Source organism: Lepisma saccharinum, chromosome 2, assembly GCF_977018435.1.
Source record: "Lepisma saccharinum chromosome 2, izLepSacc3.1, whole genome shotgun sequence".
Taxonomy (NCBI): domain Eukaryota; kingdom Metazoa; phylum Arthropoda; class Insecta; order Zygentoma; family Lepismatidae; genus Lepisma; species Lepisma saccharinum.
Genome location: NC_139230.1, coordinates 177,613,639 through 177,638,128, shown reverse-complemented (window position 1 = coordinate 177,638,128; position 24,490 = coordinate 177,613,639). Strand labels below are relative to the sequence as shown.

Genomic DNA, 24,490 nt, shown 5'->3' with positions numbered 1-24,490 from the left:
AAGTTTTCCAATACAGATGGTGGATGTACCAAATTTGAAGTTCCACAAATTATAGTTATATTGCATTTTGTAATTTTAGTGCATTTGATTTGAGTATTAAATCCACTTTTATGCACAGAAGACTAATCGGTACTGGGCCTACAGTTTAAAGTGGGATCTGAATCACTACGTGCCTCCGACAGGTATCAAACCCAGGAACCCTTGATTACAAGGTGACGATGATACCAATATGCCATCAGGGAGGCCAACACACTAAGAGAATCGGTGTATATGATGACTCTCAGTAACTGTGAACTTCAGCAAAGTACAGTTGCCATTAGCACTGCATAGAGCTCTGCTGTGTCAATGGAACAGGCAGGATGCCAGGCATGTAGCACTTGAAGTCTACAACAAAGGCAAAAACAACTGATTCAACCATTTCAGACCCATCTGTATAAAATACAGGAAAATTGGGGGTACTGGGATCGAAGCTCTAAAGACCAATGCTGGTATTCAACCATTGGTGTTTTTGCCCTTGGCTAGTGATAGGGCAGTTACAGACATGTCAACCAAAAGTGCAGGAAATTCCCAAATAAATGGAGACACACCTGGCAGATTGCTATCAATACCAAGTGCCTCAAGGATCTTGTCTGCACAAACACCAAATGGTTTTGTGGCATCAGGATGTAGCCGGTACACAGTCAGTCTTCTCTCGTCTGCAACACTGTGGTATGATGGGAAGGCATCATGTATAAATGAAGGTAGTAGTTAAGAATAAGTTGCTGTGTTCGTACAGACTGCATTGGCTCCACATACAAACTGACGACTGAAGATGGAACTCGTACAAAATGCACCAGAACACAAAAGAATACCAGCATGATGAAAGGTGTCAAGGATGCAAAGCTGAGGAGGATGAGCAGACAAAAAGACAATACATCCATAATCGAGCTTAGACCGGATAAGTGAATGGTATAGGTGGAACAATACCATTCTGTAAGCACCCCAAGATGAGGGTCACCAGATGTCCGGTTTTCTCCGAACATGTCCTACATTTTAGCCGTATATCCGGTGTCCGGAAGGAATTTGAAAAATATAATAAATGTTGTACATTTTGAGCGTCACATAATATAAATTAGTAAAATACGTATTTCAGTTGAACAAGGGCAAATCATGCAAGCTACAAGCCTATGAACTGCACTCTCAATCCCAAAAGTGAAATTAATTTTGATTGATTTTTTCATTACACCAGAAGAAAATAAAAGTTTGTTCTGCTAGAACAAAAACGGAAGCAGTTAATGAACAATGTTTTGGGGCCACATTCTGATGATGTCACTGTTCAGTGATTAAAAAAAAAGGTAAAGTGCTCCCCTGTGCATAGCACCATGCCATGAAGGTGTATAGGGGGAGTGGAGGTAATGCCCCACACTTTCTTGATCCGGTCGTGAGTGGGGGTGATGCGATCAGCATCATGCCCCTGACCGCCTTTACCCCCAAGGGTTTCCCCCAGGTACACATGTTATTCGACGCTGGGTGGGCGCTTCCATCATTAGAAAAGTTCCCGGATTTGAACTGGCCAGGGATCGAACCCGGGACCTTTAGCATGGTAGTCAGATGCGTTACCGACTGAGCCACCGTGGAATTTCTTATTTCTTGCCTTGGGGTTTATATTGATGGAACAACTTGTTTCCCATACATATTCAATATTTTGATTCTAAAAATTTGTAAAAATGGATGTGGTGGGCCTGACAACCCCCTTCCCCCATCGGGTAAACTAGGGTTAAGAAAGAATATACTATATGCTTTCAATTCCATTTTCTTTGAGGGGGATAAAAACATTCCTGGCAGGGATAAAAGTAATGTTCTTTTGAAATTCTGTGTGTGGAGGGGGTGGGGAATCCCTGGCACCTTACCGTTAATTTGCAGACTGCCTCTGAGAAGTACCAGTTATAACATATACGTGGAGAATGTCATCGGGAAAGGTGATGCTGTGAATTTTTTTGGGACTGCCAGGGCATGCTCCTCACAGATCTCATAGTAAGAGGTGTATTGTTTAGTATGAAAATATGCACTTAAGAATTCATTAAGAAATCTTTAAAAAAAAGAACAACTAAAAAGTGAAATTTTTAATTACTTTCTAACATGTTCCACAAACATGTATTATTTATTGCGAAAGTTTTGTGTCCTTCATTTTGGGACATTATGTCCTACATTTCCCTTATAGCAATCTGGTAACCCTACCCAAGATGTATGACCTAGGAGGTGTAGTAAGTTGAGAACCCTGAGACAAGATAACTTTACCTGGTGTAGGTGAGATTGCCAGGTTAATTTATTATTGAAAAGGAGGCAGAGAAATGAAAATCTCATTCACAAATCATGGAAACGCATGGGTGAAAACTTACGTGATACAAAAGGACAGTTCACACAATTCCGCGATAGGGTCTCTCTACAAAATCTTTCAATCTGTTTTTTTAAATCCAATCCTCCACCACAGCTATTTCATACTTGTGGCTTGATATCATCTTTGTTTCAGATGAAAATCACATAACATGCTACAGTCAAATTCCTATTCCTCACATGATTTAATTATCTTATGATCCCTACCTTCCTCAATTTAAGGCTAAACTACTTAGTATCATGTAGATATTAAAAACATAAACAATGCTTGTTTGAATGAAGATATTGCCTTTGTGCAGTCAATTTTGGGTTGTAATTTAACTATTACCTCTCAAAGGAATTGTTACAATCCAGAAGTGTCCATGACTGTACTATGGTATTGGCAGTCATTAGGACATTTAACTACCATGCGAGAGACCAAGGTTCAGACCCAGCGGGAGAGAACTAGAATTTTTTCCACCTGCTTAAGCGGCTACGGCACCCACCCAGCATCATATAAAGTGGGTACCTGGAGGAAACTTTGGCCAGGGGCGTGGTACTGATCACATCACCCTACTTTCGGCCATGATCAAGAAAGTGTGGGGTCCTAACTCCACACTCTTTAACCAGTTCAAAAACTTCCTCCCTTCACATATAAAAATCAAAATGGTTCAATTCCCTGCCTTTCTCATCATTAACTATTGCGACATCTATTTCAATGCCAGTCACAAGCAAGCTAGATGCCTGCAGTGAATCCAGAATGCTTCATTTTTGGTACAAAACATTCTGAACACTTGAGACTGTAATGTGACAGTTGAGTGGCTTAATTGACTGTGAGGGGGTTGTCATTTCGGAAGCGACACAAATGTCAACCTCTCTTCCATGTAGTACACCTTGGACTGCATTTTTCAGACTAACAAAGAGGCTCTGGCACTTGAACTCGAAGCCAGTATAATCCTTTGTGGAACTTGTGTTGTGTTCACAGTTTTCTTTGATAACACACAACCATGCAAAATTGTTTTACTAAAATGTATTTTCTCTCCAGTTTTATTGCTTCAATCTTAAACATTTGCCACATAAACTATACATACACAATGAATGTACACATTCTTCAAATACATGTATGTTGTATCTTGTGAGTTTATATTTTGGGCACTCAAAATTGATTGTGACTGGCGGTGTTATTTTTACATGGCAGAAAACAAAGTTGTCACCTGGTAGATGTGACCATGTAGGGTAACCAGCAAGGATAGTTGTATGGTGAGGACAAGTGCAAAACATCATGGAAAGTGATTATCATGGTTAATGTTGGACAACATGGATTCTCTCAAAGCAGTGTGTACTGGAAGGTGGAATTCACAATCATTTAACTGCAGTGTTTGGAAATGTAGCCCCAAGCCATGCCACTGTTTTTTTATTGGCTGCTGAGCTTCAGAGATGGGAAAGAGAGTACTGTGAAGGGTGTCAGTCCTGGACAGCCACAAATGCCCTGCACACCGGACAGAATACAGAAAATCTCAAATGTTATAATGAATGTGGCCCTTGAGCAACTACAGTGCATTACAGGATTGGGGCAGGCGACAATCCATGCCTTCATTTAGAAGGATTTGCAAATGACCTCACCCTGCAACAGAAGCAGGCCCATGCTGACTGATGCAAAGTCCTGCTGGAACTACATGGCCCTGATCCAGGTGGGTTTTCTCAACTTTTTTGATGACTGAGGACAAGTTTTTCAGCTATGCCACATCTGAGAGAAAACAACAGTCCATGCAATGGTGCAGTGCATAGAGCTATGTAGTTACGTCCAGAAAGTAAGTTACATTTGCAATTTATGATGCAGCAGCACTGCTATCACAAGAGTGCGTATGTGCACCAAGTTACTTGACCCATTAGCAAGTTACAGACATCAATTCGAGTAAAAATAGTAGTGCAGACAGTTCGTAGTGGATTGTGATAATGTTTAAGAAAACTGAGACACCTGCCGTGTGTAAAGTGCAGTCTGTGATCCGATATTTGAATACACAGAATGTGTCAGCAGCTGAAATCCACCATCAGATCACGAGTCACGAGTACGTCAATGGTACAGAGAAGGATGTGACAGTTTAACAAAGGGTGGAACAACATGCACGATGAGGAACACAGTGAGTGACCATCTGCGGTGGCTGACAACTTGATCCGTGCAGTGGAAGAGAATATTACAGATAACAGATGATTCACCCTGTAGGCACTTTCAGTGCACTTTCCACAAATTTCTCAGTCGCTGCTTCATAAAATTGCCATTTGGTTATCATAACAGACAGCATCAATCTATAATACGGGATACAAAACATGGTGTCTCATTATGATAACTAAGTGTCTGAACAGTGGTGGCAACTATGTTGAAAATTATTCCAAGATATGTACATCCTTGAGTGAAAAGAACCACATACCCTTGAAAATTTCAAAGTCCTGTTTCACTCGTTATTTAGTGAAGCAGCTTAAAGCCTTCAGTAGACATGGAGGTCTGGTCAAGTGAGCACCGCGTGTTTGCTGCGGAGCTGGTTTTCAAGAACAATGACTCAGGGAGTCATGTCACGTAATGGTGACTGCACATAGCCTTCACGCTCACCATGCAATTTTTTCTTGTGGGGCTATTTAAAACAAAATTTGTATGTGAATCGACCCCACACTACCGAAGAGCTGAAGGAATCCATAAGAGCTGAAATTAAGAACATTCCACTGGAGATGCTGCGCAAGACGATGGAATCTGTTATGCAGTGTGCAGAGATATGTTTGCAGAACAATGGAACTCATCTCACCGACATTATTTTCAAATTGTAAACACCAAATGAAATGCTTTTGTATGTACCTTGCAGCAATACAAGTGTTTGATCATCAGTTTATATTACAATAGATAGTTTTGGAATTTCAAATTGTCTAATGAATTCTGCTGCACCTTGTATATGTGGGTTGGAAATTTAATAGTATAAATGTATATACGCCATGAAACGGAATCAGTGCTTCTCACTTATACCACATGTTACTTTGATACCTAAACAACTCTTCCTTTCAACACTTGGTGCATGTGCAGTGCAATGCACAGTATTACTGTTTATTTTTGGAACATAACCTGCGACCTGCGTTACTTAAGAAGAGGGGACACTTTCTGCTGAATCCTCCTATCATTTCCAGGACAAAGCTTGGGTGCATGAAGCGCAACCTGTGGCTGATTTGTTAGCTCGGTCAGGCTGGAAGATGCTCTACTAGCCCCTGTGACTTTGATTTAATCCCTAAGATGAAGCTTCCAAACTGTTCCAGAGATTCTTCACACAATAGACTGCTCCATTCAAACCATCAACAGAACAGGCACTGCTACAGAAATACTACAACTTCCACATCACTGGCAACGGTTGTACACAATGCTGCTGACTACATCAAAGGGTTGTAAAAGTTTCACAGAGGTATCTCTTTTTTATTATTTGAGAATAAATAGTTGCCACTATTAAATTTCCGACCCACGTATATTTAAGGTGAGGAGTTTACATTTTCCATTTCACATGCTCAGACTCGAAATACATCTACAAACATAAGTCCAAATGTTTCAGGATATTCTAATCTACGAAAAATTGTTAATTGTATAAGAATTTCAAACTCAAATTTGCCTGATCAACTTCAAGATGTCTTATCTTGTAATAAATCATTCATCTGTTAGATAGATTTTTCTGCAAAGGACACTAAAAAAGTAAACGGACTGAGAGAATTTAGTTTTATTTTCCACACAGCTTTCTTTCCTTCCTCAATAAGAATAAAAGCTATACTGTGAAAACTTGCCTCAGGGCATTTATAAATATGTATACATTCTATAGGATTTGGATTAATAAAGTTGTAATTTTTAACGATTATGGAGAAAAATTCACGTAGAATTCATGCATAATTCCTGGAGGCAATAATTCCCGCATGATTCCTGGAATTCAAGAGATTCCCGGTGAGTAGCCACCCTGTATTACTGCAGATAACTTGAAGGATTGGTCTTGTGAAACTAGGTTCAATCATGAAACAAGACTGGTATGTTAACACTGTCTATCATCCGGAAACAAATCGTGGCAGTCTCCCCGAATCACATTTTGGGTTTTAGGAGGATTTTAATGGTTGGTTGGTTGGTTGATTTGGTGTTTGTCCACTTTATGCACAATAAGGCTAATCGGGACTGGAAGTACAGTTTAAAGTGGGATCCAAACCACTATGTGCCTCCACCAGGTATTGAACCCGGGACCCCTTGATTACAAGGCAACGACGCTACCACTCCACCATAGGTGAGGTTTTTAATGGAGCTGGTCTCATACATGAAGAATATAAAAATATTGACACCCACAAGCTATGATTTATGGGGGAAAGAAAATATATCAACAAGCCTCTCAAAATGTAATGATGCAACAAGTGGTTGGACAAAACCTGCCATACAGCATCTAGTGAACCCAGAAGAGCACGGTGACTAAAATTTAAGACTATTCATTTAAAATGTTACTATACAGTATCAATGATCGCAATATACAAGTGCAACATATGTTGATGAAATCAATGAATGGACAAGCAGACTGTAATGTTATAATAACCAAGGTCTGGGACTTTATGTCCTATAAAAGTGTAAAATATGTATGTAAATATGTCAGAAAAATTGAAAGATATGTCAGAAAAATGCAAAGAAAAGAAACCCCAGTGAATCCCAAATATATGCAAAGAAGAACTTCCTTTTTTTCATTTACAATGAATTCTGGGTTTTCCACGGATGATGTATTAAATGAAATTAGAATCTCTTTCATGTAGAATGCGTGGAGAAACATTGAAAAAATCGTGGCACTTACTGTGCAATTAACCTCAGTTGCATTTACTATTCTGCCACATTTTACCTATTTCTTGGAAGTGTAATTTTCAAATTTATATACAAGAAAAGGCAGAGTTTTCAGAAAAAAATACTGTATTCAATCTGCATACAAAATCTTTGTTAAAACATGCCTCACACACAGAGGAAGTATTTTAAAAAAATATCATATGTATGAAGAAAGTTCACAAATTTTTAATTTTACTAACCTCAAGCATTGCAGTGAGAAACAAAAAATCTCTTCAGATTCTCTACCGTGAAACTTCACCTGTTATCTACCAGCAAAGCTTTGTAGCGTGAGAATGTACATTCCACGGAGCACGATGTAACTGGAGCAAACCTAAAAAATGCTACATCTGCAGGTGTCAAATCTTCCTCAGCACTTTCCACAGTTGATCATTCATCACTGTTCACGATACCGGCGATGGTGGTGAAAGTGCTGAATCCAGGATTGTTGTTCAAGATGGTTCTGAATTTCTCTCTAACCAAATCTGCTGTTTGCCCCTTCACTATTGACAATTTTGTTTTTACGTCTTCTATAATTTGAAGTGAGTCATGCACACTTACACCATTTTTCTCCAATTGCTCAATGTACGACAAGAGGAACGCAAAATTTGCAGAAATGTAAGCAATATCGTCTTTCAGTTCTGTATTTTGAAGTAATTGCTGAACAACACTAACAGATGCACATAGGCACAGACTCCATGGGGCTTAATGATGTGGGGGCAGACCCCCCCAAAATAATTTTGCTTAAGATGATCTAATGTATTATTTTGCTTCTCTTCTAAAGTTTACTCTGACTTGTGCCACATGAACTTAACTTTAAATACACATTTGAAATGTTCTAGACCATCAACTTTGGGGGGCTGAGACTGGAGACAGCAAAACACATGACTTATTACTATATACTAAGTATATAATTATGAGTACTGTTAAAATTTTTCAAAATAACGAGGTGATATGACAATTATACCAGTATGTTGTTTAGTGAATTCTGAACAATTTGAGGTCGTAAACACGACTTTCAGGCAATATTGATATGTACGATATTTAGTTATCCTCGAAATCTCTTCCTCTAGTCCAAAGAATAAGGGGAAAATAATTCTAGTCTTTGAGTTTATTTAACACTGGCTTGCAGTAAAGTATGCAAGCAAAGCTTATGAAAAGTCTGTATTGCGAAAGCGGGAACGGCTATGATCAAAGGCATTATTGCTAAAGCACGGCGGACACATTTGAATGAAAAACAATTTGCTGCTATTTGTTGTGGTTATCGGCAGAGAACCGCAACACTTATAGGTGGGGTGGGGTTCATTGTTTCAATCTAAAAAATATGCCGCCAGTTGCAAAGCTAATGTTTCAATAATAAAATTGCTTCCACCATTCATCCCATGCAGACTGACTATTGTGCATTGCATGATATCTACGAGAACATATTGGCACTACTGACTGATCATTCTCTAGTTTAGAACGCACAGTGCATTTTGGTGCGTTGGTCTTCTGACGTGTTTCTTGCTTTCTTGATGGATAAATACCGTGCGTCCATTTCGATCTGCAGCCGAGAGATCGGGAGAAGCGTGGCGGGCGGCACTGACGGAGATGCCGACATTTGCGGCCTGAAATGCCCGCTTATTTTTATGGACATATGCAGACATTTATATAAATATTGCAAAACGAGCACTAACCTGTGTTATAAGAGTATGGTTTTAATTTTAGTAGCTTAGTGACTGTATGTGCCGATGATTTTGACACGCCCATCTCTTGTGAAACACGGCATAGAGGTTTGTTTGGAGAACGTTCTAACGCTGCACCAATATCATCGAGTTTTGCTTCGGTTAGAATCCGTCGTTTTTGCTTAGGTGTTTTAAAATTTAACGATACAGTTTCTCGTAATTTAAGGACAAGATGTCTAACCGTATCTCTGTGTGGAGTTGAAACGCATGGGAATTTCTGTACAAATTACCTACACACGTCTCGACACGAGTTTGTTTTCACGTAGGTAAATCTTTGTTCTAACGTGAATCTTGCAGCTGGCATTCCAATCGTCTCACTGACACGTCACACATACACACTACAATAACACAAACAAGTAACTGCAAGTAACCAAGAATAACACTCTTGCGCACAGTACGAAATTAACACGCTCTTGGTTTACATTGCTCGCCACTATATTTACAACTCTGTCTTCATCTAGTCGCGAAGGAACAAAAAACTCGAGCTCGGATATTTCGGATTGCAAGGAAGCTCACGAAAACCATTCACTTTTATCGGTTTCGTCTGCAGTGTAATCCTGATACAGTGTTGCACATTCGAAACCTCCAAACGATTCCCATGGCCACAAAACTCTTTCAAGGATATAAACTTAAACAGGACGTTACTGGTCAAAACTATGATTAAAATGCTTTATTATCTGTGGCTCTTAACATCGTTTCTATAGCGTATTTATTTGTGTATATAAGAGCAGAACTTGGATGAATTACAGAAGAACTTTTGCGTGTTATAACACAGGTTAGTGATCATTTTGCAATATTTATATAAATGTCTGCATATGTCTATAAAAATAAGCGGGCATTACAGGCCGCAAATGTCGGCATCTCCGTCAGCGCCGCCCGCCACGCTTCTCCCGATCTCTCGGCTGCAGATCGAAATGAATGCATGGTATATTGTGAAAAAGCCACAGGTATTGCCTGAGGATAAGAAGCCAGCTTCGACCTCCACTGCGAGCTGCTCAGAATCAGATAAGAAGACGTTTACTAGTAAGACTAGGACATTTAAAAAATCATGAATGGTGTTATTCGCCTGGATCCAATGGGATGCCTCCATTGACAAGGTTTTTGCAAGACATGCAAAGAAGCAGATGCCAATGGACTACTACGATTTAGCACTAAGAAGGAGGATGTTTTTATTTCTGTTGGGTTTTGTAACTGGAAAAAGGCCCTTGAAAAATTTTGGGCACATGAAAATACCACCAAAGCCCATACGGAAGGTTTAATGAAGCTGGCGACTTCCTCCAAACCAAGTGTAGCAGTGCAGTTAAATGAGCAGTTGAACAGTGACATGAAGAATTCATGTTCGGACCTTATGGCTATTTTCACAACGTTGAGATTCCTTTATCGCCAGGGATTAGCAATCCACGGACATGAAGACCTAAGTTCAAATTTTCAGCAGCTGCTGCACTTACGAGAAGACGATGTGCATGAACTAGGGGAGTGGATGCGACGTTCGGGCTACATGATATATTAGGGAGATCTGTTTTGCGCTCCATTGTAGCAGATATTAAAAGTCGGTAATATTTTGCTATTATAGTTGACGAAACTTGTGACATATCTATCTGTGAACAATTAACATTCTGTATTCGAAATGTGAAGAAAATTTGGATATTTTTTAGGAATTCATGGGCTTTTACGAGATTCCGAACACTGAGGCCAAAACTCTTTTTGACGTTGTAAAAGACATTCTGATGCATCTGGACTTGCCCATACAGAATCTGAGGGGACAGTGTTACGATGGTGCCTCTTGTATGAGGGGAAGATTTAAAGGGCTGCAAAAGTTAGTTACAGATCTGCAGCCAAGTGCGGCTCATAGCTTGAACTTGGCAGTTGAGGACAGCTTGCGTCACCTTTCCTGTATCAGAGACATAATGAATTTAGCCATTGACTTGTTAAAGACTGTTAGGGAATCCCCTAAAAGAATGCAAATATTTAGGAGTATTATTGATGTGAATGAGAAGACTGGCCATACTGGACTGCGACCACTTTGCCCTCATCGGTGGACATTGAGAGCCTCCAGTATCCAACAGATCTTAAAGAACTATGAAAACCTTCTAAATTTTTTTGAGAAATTTTCTGAAGATGATTCTACTGACACAGCATCAAAATGTGCTGGATACCTGGAGTCAATGCTTCACTTCAAGACATTTTTCTTTCTCTCCCTCTACTGCCATGTGATGGGTCCAATAGAAGAGGTAAACTGTAAGATTCGGTCTCCACGCATTGGTGCTACAGAAGTAGAATCAAAACTAAAATACTTGACTGACATCTTTCAAGAAAAGCGAATGGGTTTTGAGCAGTTCTGGCAGAAATGCACAGAGGGCAAACCCAGCCTCGTTGATGAGCCAGAATTGCCCCGGCAACGTCACGTTCCAAAGAGACTTGAAAATCCTGATGCTGCCAAACCTCACAAGTTCTACACTCCAAAAGAGTATTATAAATCAATGGTAACAGTTTCATACATACAGTTTCATAGGAGACACATTTCTTCAATTTTACACAAGAAACTACTTACGGAAATGAGTTTCTCCAAGGTTTACAATGTTCGTCAAGGTATTTTCTTTCATTGTGGAATATATTTGAACGGGAAATCATGTATTTTTCAAGAGAAATATCTCACCGACGCACAATTGTCATTGCATTTATTTGCTTGCCTATGACAACCGGATGCTGTGTACGTTTGATGACATAAGCCCCTGTCAGAGTTTCAAACACCCCTTTTTTTTTTACTATGCTTGCCTAACATAACCAAACCTAACCTAACCTAACCTAACCTTATCGGAAATGGTTCATAAGGCTATCCGTGAATGGGTTCGTGGGTCTATCGGTCAGCTATCGTGCATAATGGTTCATGGGGCTATCCGTGAATGGTTTGTGGGACTATCAGTGTATGGTTCGTGGGGCTATCTGTCAGCTACCCAGGCTATCCATCAGCTACCCGTGCATAATGTCTAATTTCCACCGGTGACGAACACGACAATAGGTATTTTTCGGTGAAGAAAGTTGAAAACTGCATACCCACAACGTGAGTCAAGATGTGCCCGCCATATTGTGTGTTCCGGAAGCAAAGAAAGGAATAACAAAAAAAGCACTCAGAATGTGAAAAATTGCATTTCTTTTCATGTATAAAGCATAATGGCACCTTGGACTATGTTCCGCAATACACAATTGGTAAGTACGAACCATGCGAAACTCAAAATATCTGATTTTAATGTGCCTCCGATCTATGAAACTGGTACCTAAATCCATATACACTGACACGTGTGACACAGTAAAATCATGTGTTAAACAAAGATATGAATCTACAGGACTACAAAAAGTAACAGCCGTAGAGAAAGAATGCATCTCAGCTGTGAACAGTTGCACAACAAACTTTGAGCAAATGCGATAATTCTTTCGTCAAGATTTGGATGCCGATAGGCTCTCCTTACACCTGTCCATGCTTGGTGATATCGCCAAACAGAAGAAAGTTGTTCTAACTACCATGCGTGACATAATGAAATTTCTTTTGGAAGACAGCACCTCCAGGAGCTTCTGCCTGAAGTTGCCAAATTCATGATGCTCCTCCGCACTGTACCAGTGATGACAGCCACAGCCAAAAGGCCATTCAGTGCTCTTCGCTAACTAAAGACATATTTGAGATCTACAATGGAGCAGGAGAGACTAAGCAGCTTAGCGGTACTCCACATACATCAAACTGTGCTTGATAATTTGGACCTGAGAAGCTCGTTAATGAGTTCATAAAGAATAACCCAGTGCGTACAGCAACTTTTGCTTTATTTTGAAATCATGTACATTTGTCTTTCTTGTGTATGTCACTTTACATCTTAGTGTACATGCTATGTGTTTTTTTTATTGTTGCAAGATTAAATTTAAAAAGTAAAATATTGTAGCAAGAACAAAAAAAGTAAAACTATTTTCCTGCGATTTGTGTTACCATTTATGTAAATAATTAAATAAAACTGTTAAATATTGTAAATATTCGTTATTTTTATGGGTACATCAACACTAAGGTTATTTGCACCCATCACATGTTCTTTCTTTACAGGTATGTTGGAGACGTTAAAACACACCCATGCCCTCACTGGGACTCAAACCCGAGACCTCCGGATCAAAGCGAGTCAACCACCCAACATGGTCAGCTACCGAGGCCGGCAAAAAACTGTTAGGTTGGCCTCTTAATGCAAATACATACTTTTCAATGAAAAATGTTACTTGTTATCTAAAAAAACAAATGAGCAGACACAAAAACAAGAGACTTTGAAACATTTCCTAAACGTTTTTCATGTTACATTTCATTTGCATGAGAAATACAATAGCTGCTTAAAAACTGCTATACAAAGACATAATTTTTATTTTTAAAAAAGGGAGGGAGTGAGTCATTCATTCGTTTATTTCAGTGATCAGAGCCCCCCCCCCATAATTTTGACAAGTCGGCACCCCTGCAGATGTGACACCTTCACTTTCAAAACCAGTAACTACTTCGGAAAGAATGTTAAGATTGGTGCAGTAATATTGAACTGCTGAGAGCCATGTTCCCCACCGCGTCACCACCGACTGTGGTGGCGAAGGAATATCTGGTGCAGCTTCCTTTAGAGCTTGGCATCGTGATGGGCACTTTAAGAAGATTTTTTTCATGTTTGACACAAATCGATCTACGTTGGGATACCTTGATCGAATTTCTTCCCATAGTCTATGAAGTTCGTGTGCCAGACAGGTTATTTGGACCATTTTCGCATATAGAACCCGTAAGGCTTTTCCTGCCTTCAACATATACCTAGCTGCATTGGTTACAAGTAACAGAATCTTATTGCACGGAATACCTTCAGGAAATAGTATCTGCATTGAGTTTTCATCATGCAAGCTGAGTCAATAACGCAGATGCATGGATGCCTGGAGGGGGGCAAGGGGTCGCTTTCCCTCGTCCAGGAAAAAATCCTGCGGGCGTGCCAGCACAGAGGTGTCATGGATGTTTTCAGTTTCGAGTCTCAAAATAAGTGGATAATAAAGATCCGGATACATGTTAAATAATTATTTGTATGTAGGAAAATTAGGAAATTATAGATAGCTAAATATGTCATCTTGCCTGAAAAGGGATAAATATGTTGTAAAAACAAAAAAAATGTAAAATATGTCTCCGAGATCTCACTCCGGAATTCGATCCCATGATACATAAAAAATATGTTATAACATAAAGTTCCGGGCCCTAGTTATAACAATTTATATATTTGATTATCTTTATTTTTAAGGTATGTTAACATAATTGCTAATACAGTGCATTTCAAATGCTCTATTAATGAAGTTAACCCCTTTCATCATCATTGACATAGTTGATCATGTACAACTAGATCCTAAACCTAGCTCTCAGATCAGTGGAATGGTGGTTAACTATCAACAGTGTCTCACTTCTTAAAAATGTCAAAGATGTTGGAAATCTGCCTTAAATACAATTATTTCTAATTTGAGGATGATTTCACTTACATATCAAGGGTATGGTCATGAGCTCCTGTTGGCAACATTGTCATGTACTTCCTCAAAGAGGACATACCCCATGCACTGGAACTCCAAAAGATATGCTAATGACATGGTGGTAGTCAAGAAACCAGAGGAGTTGTACAGAGCAATCCATTCACGTGTACACAACCACACAGAATTTTTGTCAGCATCGTAGAGAGTCAATGAAGCAAGCGCAAAACAGTTTCCGTAATTATTTTAAAAAGTGATTTACTTACCAGAATTATAAAAGGAGGTGTTCAAACTGTAAGCTGGCAAAGGGGGGCTAGAAAACAGTTTTTAAGGAGGTCCTGAAAGTAGACACGAGACTGTCAAGTATTGTGGGGCCTGTTTATTAGTCTGGCGACTGTGAAGTGATAGGATGCTTGTTATGTATCGTGATTTTCCTAGTGTATTCTCCTGCAAATGTTTTCTACTGCACAGTGTGTATTTATTTATGATTCATGTGTGTTGTAAAAGTTCCATATGATTTTTATCTCTTGGGTAGATTTAAAAATGCTGCACAAGTCAAATCCACACACCCTGGAAGAACTGAAATGTAACATCCATCAAGAAATTACCAACATTAATCAACGGGAATCAGAGGTGTCAAAAATGTGTGGACAATGAAGGTGGCCAGTTTCAGCACCTTCTTTCACAAATTGGTAAGTAAATAAATCACTCTTTAAACTAGTTATGGGAACTTGCACGCTTGCTTCACGGACAGTCTACAGTGCCGACATATGGCTGCGAGCCCTTCACTTGACAATAGTGAAAACTGTGGCATGGTAGTCTACATTTGAATGGATCGCTCTGTTCTGTACTTCTTTATGAAGAAACTCTGCAACATGAATCCCAGACTGAGTTTATCACAAAATTAGAGAATCAATCTTCTGAATGTCACCACCACGTGATGCAATAAATTTGTTACAAGCTAACACAAAAAAAATCACAGACAGAAAGCAATATGTGCTCGCCCACTCAAACTATCAACCCAAGCAAGAGGTGAATGTGTGGCTAAACTTCTACTGAAGAGCATTACTGTTCCAGGGAGGGAGATGCAAGAGAAAAAATTGCCAGAAATTGAGAAATAGGTCTGAAAAATGGATACACAGAACATCAGCTATTCACATGAAGCAGCATCTGACATCTGTAAGTACAAGTGATAACCCCCCCCCCCCCCACCCCCGATAATCCACAGGCCATCAAATCAAAGAAATACAGGGTGAGTCAAAAGTCTTTGGACACCCTTTTATTTTGAGACCTGACAGGAAAATGTGAAATCTGGTAATGGGAGATGGTAGTAGAGGGGGGCCTCAACTTGTAGGGTACATGGCGACCATGGCTGCCATCTTGAAATCCGCCATCTTGAATGCAGGTTCAAAATTTCAAATGGCAAGGGGGCATGTACCATATTAAGTTACGCTAGTGTGAACTCAGGAATTCAAAAGTGTGATTGTTTCTTTGATATCTTGTATTATTTGCAAGTTATGAACACTCAAAGTTTGAAAAGTCTCATTGTGACGTTCATTGTTTCAGGTGATATAAGATGCCTCTGACAAAGGAACAGAAGTTGGAAATCATCCTAATATCCGGGGAATGCAGTTTCAGACATCGCAGAGGACTACAGACAGACATCCAGTATCGTACAGCACGGTCGCGTACGTTATCGGCAAATTCCAAAAAAACTGGCAATGTGGAAGATAGGGCACGTAGTAGGCGACCAAAGACTGCCACCAATGAGGAGACTGCAACGATGGTTCTAGCATCGTTTGTGAAGAGTCCCAAATGCAGTACTCGTTGTCTCTTACTGGAAAGTGGTATCAGCCAGTCGTCCATTGTCCTGATATTGCATACCGATCACTGGTATCCTTATAAGCTGTACATGCAACATAAACTAAACAAGGATGGCCCAGATCGATGAGTAGAGTTCTGCACGTGGGCTACGAACCAACATGAACTGGATCCCTTGTTTGCACGTGGCTTACTGTTCAGTGACGAGGCCTATTTCTGTTTGAATGGGGAGGTCAATCGGCATAATTGTCGGTACTGGTGTGACAGTAATCCAAACTGGGTGCAACCGAGTAAGGAACATAGTCCTGCAAAGGTGGTGGTGTGCTGTGGCATATGGGACACCTGCATCATTGGTGCAGGAATAAATATTCAATTCTTCATGTATTTGGCATTAATGTAATTGCCAGAGCACTTGTTTTTATATAAATTATTCCGATCTTAACTACAGGTAAGCTACATAATGAATATGTGCTGTTATATCTTTATTCTTATACTGTCTCTTTACTTATTCATGTAATAATAATACAATAATAATTTATATGTTGTAATTAGTACTAATTTGATTTAATGCAATTATTTCAATTAAAACATAATAATAATAATAATAATAATTATTATTATTATTATTATTATGATGATGATTGAGACACTTGGTTCGGACCCCCCCCCCCCGCCCCTGCAAAATGAACCATGCTAAGCCATGACAAGTAATTTCTGCTGAGTGAAAGAGATGTGATGTAACTGGAATGGGATATCTGCATTCAGAGGGAAGAATTTGTCTTGGTGAGGTGAAGAGTGTTGAAGGATAAGGTGATGTCAAGATGTTGAATAGGACTGACACGGATATCAGTATCCGTTGAATTTTTTCACCAATACCATCTGGTACCAATGATTTTAGTGGCTAGAAGCATGACCACTTTGTACAAATTTTATCGATATTAACTACGCGTAATCTAGATAATGAGTGTGTTCTATCAAATTTGTACCGTCTTTTTACTCTTCATGTAAAAATACCAATATTAATTAATTTATATATTACAAATAGACCTATATATATATATATATATATATTACATTTACGTATTAATTATAAACATTTCTATTATTATTTCTGACACACTTGGTTCAGACCAGCCCCTCCCGAAAATATATTTCTAGATACATGTCTGGTCATGTGATGAGGTAGTATGATTCCATAACTAGCTTTTACTATTTTACACTGAAATTATGCACATATCGGTATCGGCAAATGGTAGTCGGCTCAGCCTAAATGTTGAAGTATGAGGTTGACTTGAGGTCACAATGAAGCATGAGGTCAAGGTGAGGTAAACTGCTGGCAAACATGGATCTGAAATGTACATTAAACTTGAAGGACACAACCCAGAGGAAGAGGTATATTTGAGTGAGAAACTACGGAATTTTCCTTTGAAAATTCTGTACTTTCTCACCCAGTTACCACACTAGAAGTGAACTCAGGTCTAGCTTACCAGAAACCCTGACTTGGCACGCTGGGATCAGGGCATCCTTTAGTATTTGAACACTGGAGCACTTTGGTCAAACATTGCTATGCAGATATATTTCTTTATAATTAGATATGGCATTCAATATTCCAAGTTAGGGGTATTTCGTGATGAAATGACTAGCAATATGTGATGCATGTCACTTGGGAATGAACCAATAAATAGCAACTTTTCACACACTAGCAGCATGACAGGTCGCACAAGCCTGCATTTGATTGATGAAATCCTCAAGTGATATATGACATTTGTCACTTGCAATTTTGGTGTGATATCTCCTATAACTTCAGCTTCATTAGAATCTGCCACTATATGTGAAATTAAGAACATTTTTTGACAGTTTAAAATTCTAGTCTTTTAACCTTTAGCAGATGGGTACAAAGCCAGTTTCCCATCATCCGTATACCTGTTCGGATGACTGGGGAGCCAGTTCCCCAGCACTATGTAGATGCCATTAATGTCATTTCTTGAAAACTACACATGATATTTCAGTTTTGAATTTTTTTAAAAAATTTGTATACATATGAACGTATGAAATACTCGAATTACAAAACAATACATGCATTGTTACTATTATTAGCAAGTGGTGTTTGTAAAAGTTCTTTGATTTCATTTGAATTTAAAAGTTTGGGTGTGTCAGTAGTTAGGCTATTTTGCACCCAAACCTTCAATGTCAAACTCTCAATGAGTTCTCAAGATACCATACTGCCAATCACATTTTCTTAACTCTTTAATTCATCAATACTTTAAAGTACTTATTTGTAAATACCTATTACCACATTTTCCTGTTCCTGAAATAAACAGTAAATTTCATCTATCCCACAATAAACACAAACTTACCAAAAGTAAATGTGATCCACATATCATTACAATAACGAAGGCAAAAGTCACGTTCAATGCTCTGTTGGAATCCTTATCAAATATAAAGGCACTGATCATTGTGAAGAAAACTATGAATGCAGTAACGAAACCAACAACTAGATTTATAAGCCGCTCCTACAAAAGAACACAAAATTTTACATATAAATGTAGACAATATTCACACAAAAGTATTTAACATTACACAAAAAGAAAACATTTTACATGAAAAAATACTTTATACGTGAGAACAAGTTATTCTCTTGAGAATCAAGGTTAGTACACAATGTATTGAAAGCTTCACCGCCTCCTTCTTCCTCATGGGGTAGAGAACATCTTGGATGCAAATAGTACAACATACAGCAAGAGGCTTGGTTTCTTCCCACTTGGCATCATTGTAATGGTTGTGCTGTGGCTGGCTCCTAGGTTATGCAGTTCGTTGTATATTTTGGATTTCGTTTGTCTCAGTGGCAAGGGGCTGTACAGGGTTGAGCAAAATTAACTTGCATATTATAATGGCATTGTATGTGGGCTTAGTTAGAAGATGGACATGGATTAATTTGAGTTGTTCTGTTAATAATGATGGCAGCCATTAATAATCATGGGATCGTGATTAGCACAACATCATGCACTGGCCAGAGAAACTTATTTTAAAAAATAATGAGCTCATCGTTACTGTCCAAATGATCTATTTACTGCCATTTTGGGTTAAAATGTTATGGAAAAGTCCCAGAACACCAGATGATCATAAGGTGGGTGGAAGAGTTCCATGATATTGCATCAAACAGTGACCACAAAAGAAAGTGGTCATAAAGGGTCACAGCAGACACATGTACAAGTGCATGAGATCCTCAATGCACTGCTCTGAAGTCCTCGGTGATTAGCCATCAGATATTCCTTGTTACTGGGAGTGTCTTGCAAAAAGTGAGATTTATTTCCATTGTACTGTAAACAGCAAACTACATTCTTTGTCTGCACACCACTGCTATTTTTCAATCAATTCTTCCTTTTCTTACATATTTTATACCCTACTACTGTATCTATTTTGCTCAACCCGAAATTTGGAGAAGGTTGCATGTGGATATACACTGCTTCTAATTTTGTAAAGTATTGAATAAATAGTTATATATGCCCATCTGTTAACCTCATTTAGTTCGGACTTTTCCAGTAAGCAAAGATGGCATGTTCCACTGATGAAAGTGTCCATAAGTGGATCAGTTTTGTCAAGTACCAAAATCAATAGGCAGGGTGGCTACTCTAGGACCATGATAAAATTCAAGTATAATTCCCAATTTTCAAGGCAAACTTTCCAAAAATTCAAGGGTACATGCTGATGTTTTCTCTAGTTCAACCTTATGTATTACCACCTCTCACTAGCACCCCCCCCCACCAGAAATATATTAACAATATAAAGGGTCTGTGCAACTCCAATGTATTCACAAATTCTAATTTAATTCAATTGAATGGTATATATATATATATATATATATATATATATATATATATATATATATATATATATTTAATTTAAGGTGCGAAGTTTACATTTGTTATTTCACATACTCAACCTAGAAATACATCTACAAACACAAGTCACAGATGTTACGTGATACAGTAATCTATGAAAATTCTTAATTGTATAACAATTTCAAATTTACCTAATGAACTTCAAGATATCTTGCAATAATCTTCCATATGTCATACAGATCAAGAAGATCGTGACAGATGGTGATCTCTCTAAAACCTCGACACCAATCGGTAGAAGAGGATCAGAAGAAGAAGATGATGTCAAATAGATTGATTGATTTGCTTTATTTTACTTCGTTCTTGAGCCACTTTTGACTAATTTGCGAAGATGGGGATGAGTGATGATATGATGAAATTGATGAATGGACATTCATGAACATCCATGCCCAGGTCTGGATTCGAACCTGGGACCCCTGGCATACGTCAGATAGATTGTTCTGCAAAGGACACTAACAAAGCAAACAGACTGAGAGAATTCTGTTTTATTTTCCACGCAGCTTTTTCTTATCTTTTCCTTCCTCGATAAAAATAAAAGCTAAACTGGGAAAAGCTTGCCTTAAGCAAGCAGACTACAATTTATTATCTTCACTAATGTATGTCACCAATTGACTGCTTTGAAAAATAAACTTTATTTAGATGTTTATTTTAAGCAATATACAAGGGTCGTTCAGTGAAAAACCAGAAAGGTTTTACTTTCCTGGATCACACAATTTCCCACATTATATATTCAATCTTAATGGTCCAAACATAACAAAATGCTATAAAATTTTCCAGCATTTTAAGTTTTTTCAACTTGGTCCCCTAAAAACATAAAATCGAGGTTCCACTGTATTAATAATTACATGTACGACAGATATCAACATGTGTCGGATATGCAAAGGCTACCCTTAGTGGTGCACTTGCAACAGTGCATCAAGCAAGAGAAGCAAAATGGTGTGAGATTTTTATTTAGCTAAGGCATGAAGCTTATAGACTATAGAGGATTATTGTTTGATGAGAATTCAGTATGGTGACTGGTGTATGAGTCATATACAAATATATGAATGGACTAAGAAGTTAAAAAATAGCATCACTAGTGTGGAAGATTCTCCTCGCATGGGTGCAGCATTCACGCAGTTACAGAAGATAACATTGCAGCCTAGAGAATGTGATACAGGATAACCTGTGTGTCACAGCCAAGGAGGTGGCATCAGTATTGAACATGAAAGTTGGGTCAGCCCATGTTATCGTTCAAGATGAGCAAAAGTTCTGAAAAGTGTATGCATGTTTCCTCCACAACATCGTGAGGTCACATGCTGCTAGAGCAACAGTATCTATTGAGGAGTTGCGGTTTTGAGTACATTCCACACCCTCCATACTCACCCAACCTTGCCCCATTGGATTTCCTTGTCTTTGGTCCACTGAAGGATGCACTGAATGGAAAGCATTTCCAAGATGACGATGATGCATAAGTGGATGGGCACCTGTCTGAAAGTATTCTTATACTGGAGTAGCTTGTCAAGTGCTGGCGTAAGTGTATTGGACTAGGAGACCATGTTGAATAGTGATAATATAATTATTTTCGTGTTTGCAATCAATACTCTGTAAACACAAAATTCTGGTTTTCCATTTAACGTACCTTGTATTAATATGCTCATATCAACCAATATTGATACTGTATTGATTAATGTGTCCCATTCTTAGGATGCAAAACAAAAAACAAAAAAAACAACAAAAAAACAAGATTTCTTCATCAAAGAGTACAAACCCATTTCAATTCCGATATACATTATCTTGAATTGAATTGTTGTTTAAAGTTTTCTTTACTTTATACACAAACAGGCTAATGGGCCTACAGTTTAAAGTGGAATCCGAACCACTTGCAATAAGCCTCCACTGGGTATCAAACTCAGGACCCATTGATTGCAAGGCGATAATAAACATTATCAAAATATCATGTAGGCTATAGATGGATGAATTAACAAAACATAATACAGTAGCTACAATTCATAGTTTGGGAAATGAGAAAGCAGTAGTAAATAATTACAGGAAAACTTAGTACTCACATTTTTCATGAAGCTGTTTTTAGTTTACTCTATCAATTTCGGTGGCGACGGCCACTTTGTTCCAATAAGAATGGTGGCAGTCTGCACCAAAAACAAACTAAAAAAGGCTTCACGGAAATGTGAGTACTAAGTTTCTCTGTAATTATAACAACTACAAGTTGTGACCTGTAATCAAGTAGTTGCAGGTTCAATTCATGGGGGAGGAGAAGTGGGGGCACACTGCTACAGTTCAGGTCCAATTTTAAACTGCCAAGTGCAGTCCCGATTGAACTGCATGAGCATAAAGTGAAGTAAAAACAAACTTTTTTTGATGGGCTCACAGTTTATGACTAGTCTAAGTATGAAAAATTCCAATACAAAAATGCAGTGCATAAAGGTCCTGCTAAATTTCAGTAGAATCTAAAAACCTTAATGAGTAAAGTGACCATGCAAACAGACATGGTATATCATTCAGATAAATTCAGTATGAGTTGGTAAAGGTCAGTGCAGAAATGAATATGAAATGAAGCCAGATTCTCTTCACTCCCCATAACTCAACAATGACCTTCATTTAGCAACTCTTAACAGAGATTTGTGTAAATGGGTCCAATGCCATATCCCTTTGCAAACCCCATAACTTAATAAAGCCCATTTTTGTCACATATTAATAAATCCAGCAAACTGCATTCGGGAGATCTCAAACAGAAAGTATTGGAATTAGTATAGGACATGGACATAGTCACCTATATCAGTGAATGCTTGATACATGGTGAAAAACTATGAAAACTCAGATGGAAGTATGCCACATGAGAGGAACACGTGAAAATTTTTCAAGTGTATATAAGTAATGCCCAAGGGTTTTATAACAATTACTGAATATATTTTGTTAAGTTCAGAACTTCTCGCATGTTTGACATATGTACAATCATAAATTTTGGCTCTTAAAAAACATGACAACTTATTTTCCAAAATTATTAACAACATATTTTAAACAGTATTTGCAAAAGGTTCAAGATAATAGGATCTCTCACAAGTAAAGCGACTCTTACATCTAATCATTTACTTGTTTGAAGAGATCTCTGCCATAACCTTTTTTCCACATATAGCCTTGAAAATTATATTTTTTTGAATTACATATTTTGTAATTAACAAAACTAAGTTACCCTCATTATACAAAATATTTCTAATCCATGTACGTTTAAGAACTTTTTCAACATAAATAATGTACTCGGCAGCAAAACCTTTTCATTGCCGAGTTAGCCATCCACAGAAAAAAAAATAATGCATTTTGGTTCAGGTATGCCCACTGTTCTAGCATAATGTGTAAAGTAGATCTGAAAGTTAATAGCATAGTGTGTAAAGTTGTTCTGAAAGGTTAAGACATAGAATAGAAGTTTGATTTCCTAATCAAGGGGTAACATCACATCCCCCTCTACATGTTATTCTCTCCTTTTTATATTTTTACTATCAGGAATGGTTGTTTCTTACTTATCAGTGTTGAGCAAAGTTGCAGAAGTGCTTTCAATCACACAATATACATATTACATACAAATTTTCTTTATACTGTTATTTTCTCATATCTTCCCTTGAAGCTATTGCTATCCGTACTACATAACACAGTTCATTACAGTGTGCAGAATTTTTATGGTTCTATGTGAGTGAGTTAACTTACAAAACAGGGATGATGATGTCCTGAAGCATGACAAATGTAAAGTTACAGAAAATATTCTAACTTCCTTAGCTCTGTAAAGACAAGTTGGTATTCTAGCATCTTTTGATGTTTCTTTACAAAACATAAATATTTGACAAAGAAAAAATTACTAAAAAAAATTCAAATGGGGTTGGGGTGTGCCTCTCCTCTACCAGGTCTAATAAAAAAACTTCAGTTAAAGACCTAAATTCAAGCACACACCTAAATGTGTATGAATGTAGATAAATTTACATCTGTATATTTTTTGTATATTATTTTTTATTTTTTTATATACTACATATTGATATCAACATAATAGAAAAGGTTGATTCTTATGTATTATACATTCAAATACAAAATTGAATGTACAGGTTCGCCCATAAAAAAAACAACTTTTTTTTTAGGAAAGAAAACAAGTAATTACCTTCAAATGACTTTATCACCTTCAAAATAATTGCCAGAGGAGGCAATACACTTTGACCACCATTTGTACAGGTCTTGGAACACTGTTGATAGTCATTGACAGTAAGTGTTCGCAAAATATGCGTAACATTTAATTTAATGTCAGCAACGTCGTCAAATCTTTGCCCTTTCATAGTCATCTTAAGCTT

General features: G+C 38.0%; 1 protein-coding gene across 2 annotated transcripts in view; it reads right to left on the bottom strand.

The window, feature by feature from the left end:
* The window catches only part of LOC145984203 (transmembrane protein 243-like), a 56,876-nt gene that overhangs the window by 18,306 nt on the left and 14,080 nt on the right, over positions 1 to 24,490 (bottom strand). For both annotated transcript variants that reach the window (XM_083117733.1, XM_083117732.1), the window contains exon 3: positions 18,621 to 18,776. In XM_083117733.1, coding sequence (XP_082973859.1) covers positions 18,621 to 18,776 — 156 coding nt within the window. The remainder of the gene's footprint in view (positions 1 to 18,620; positions 18,777 to 24,490) is intronic.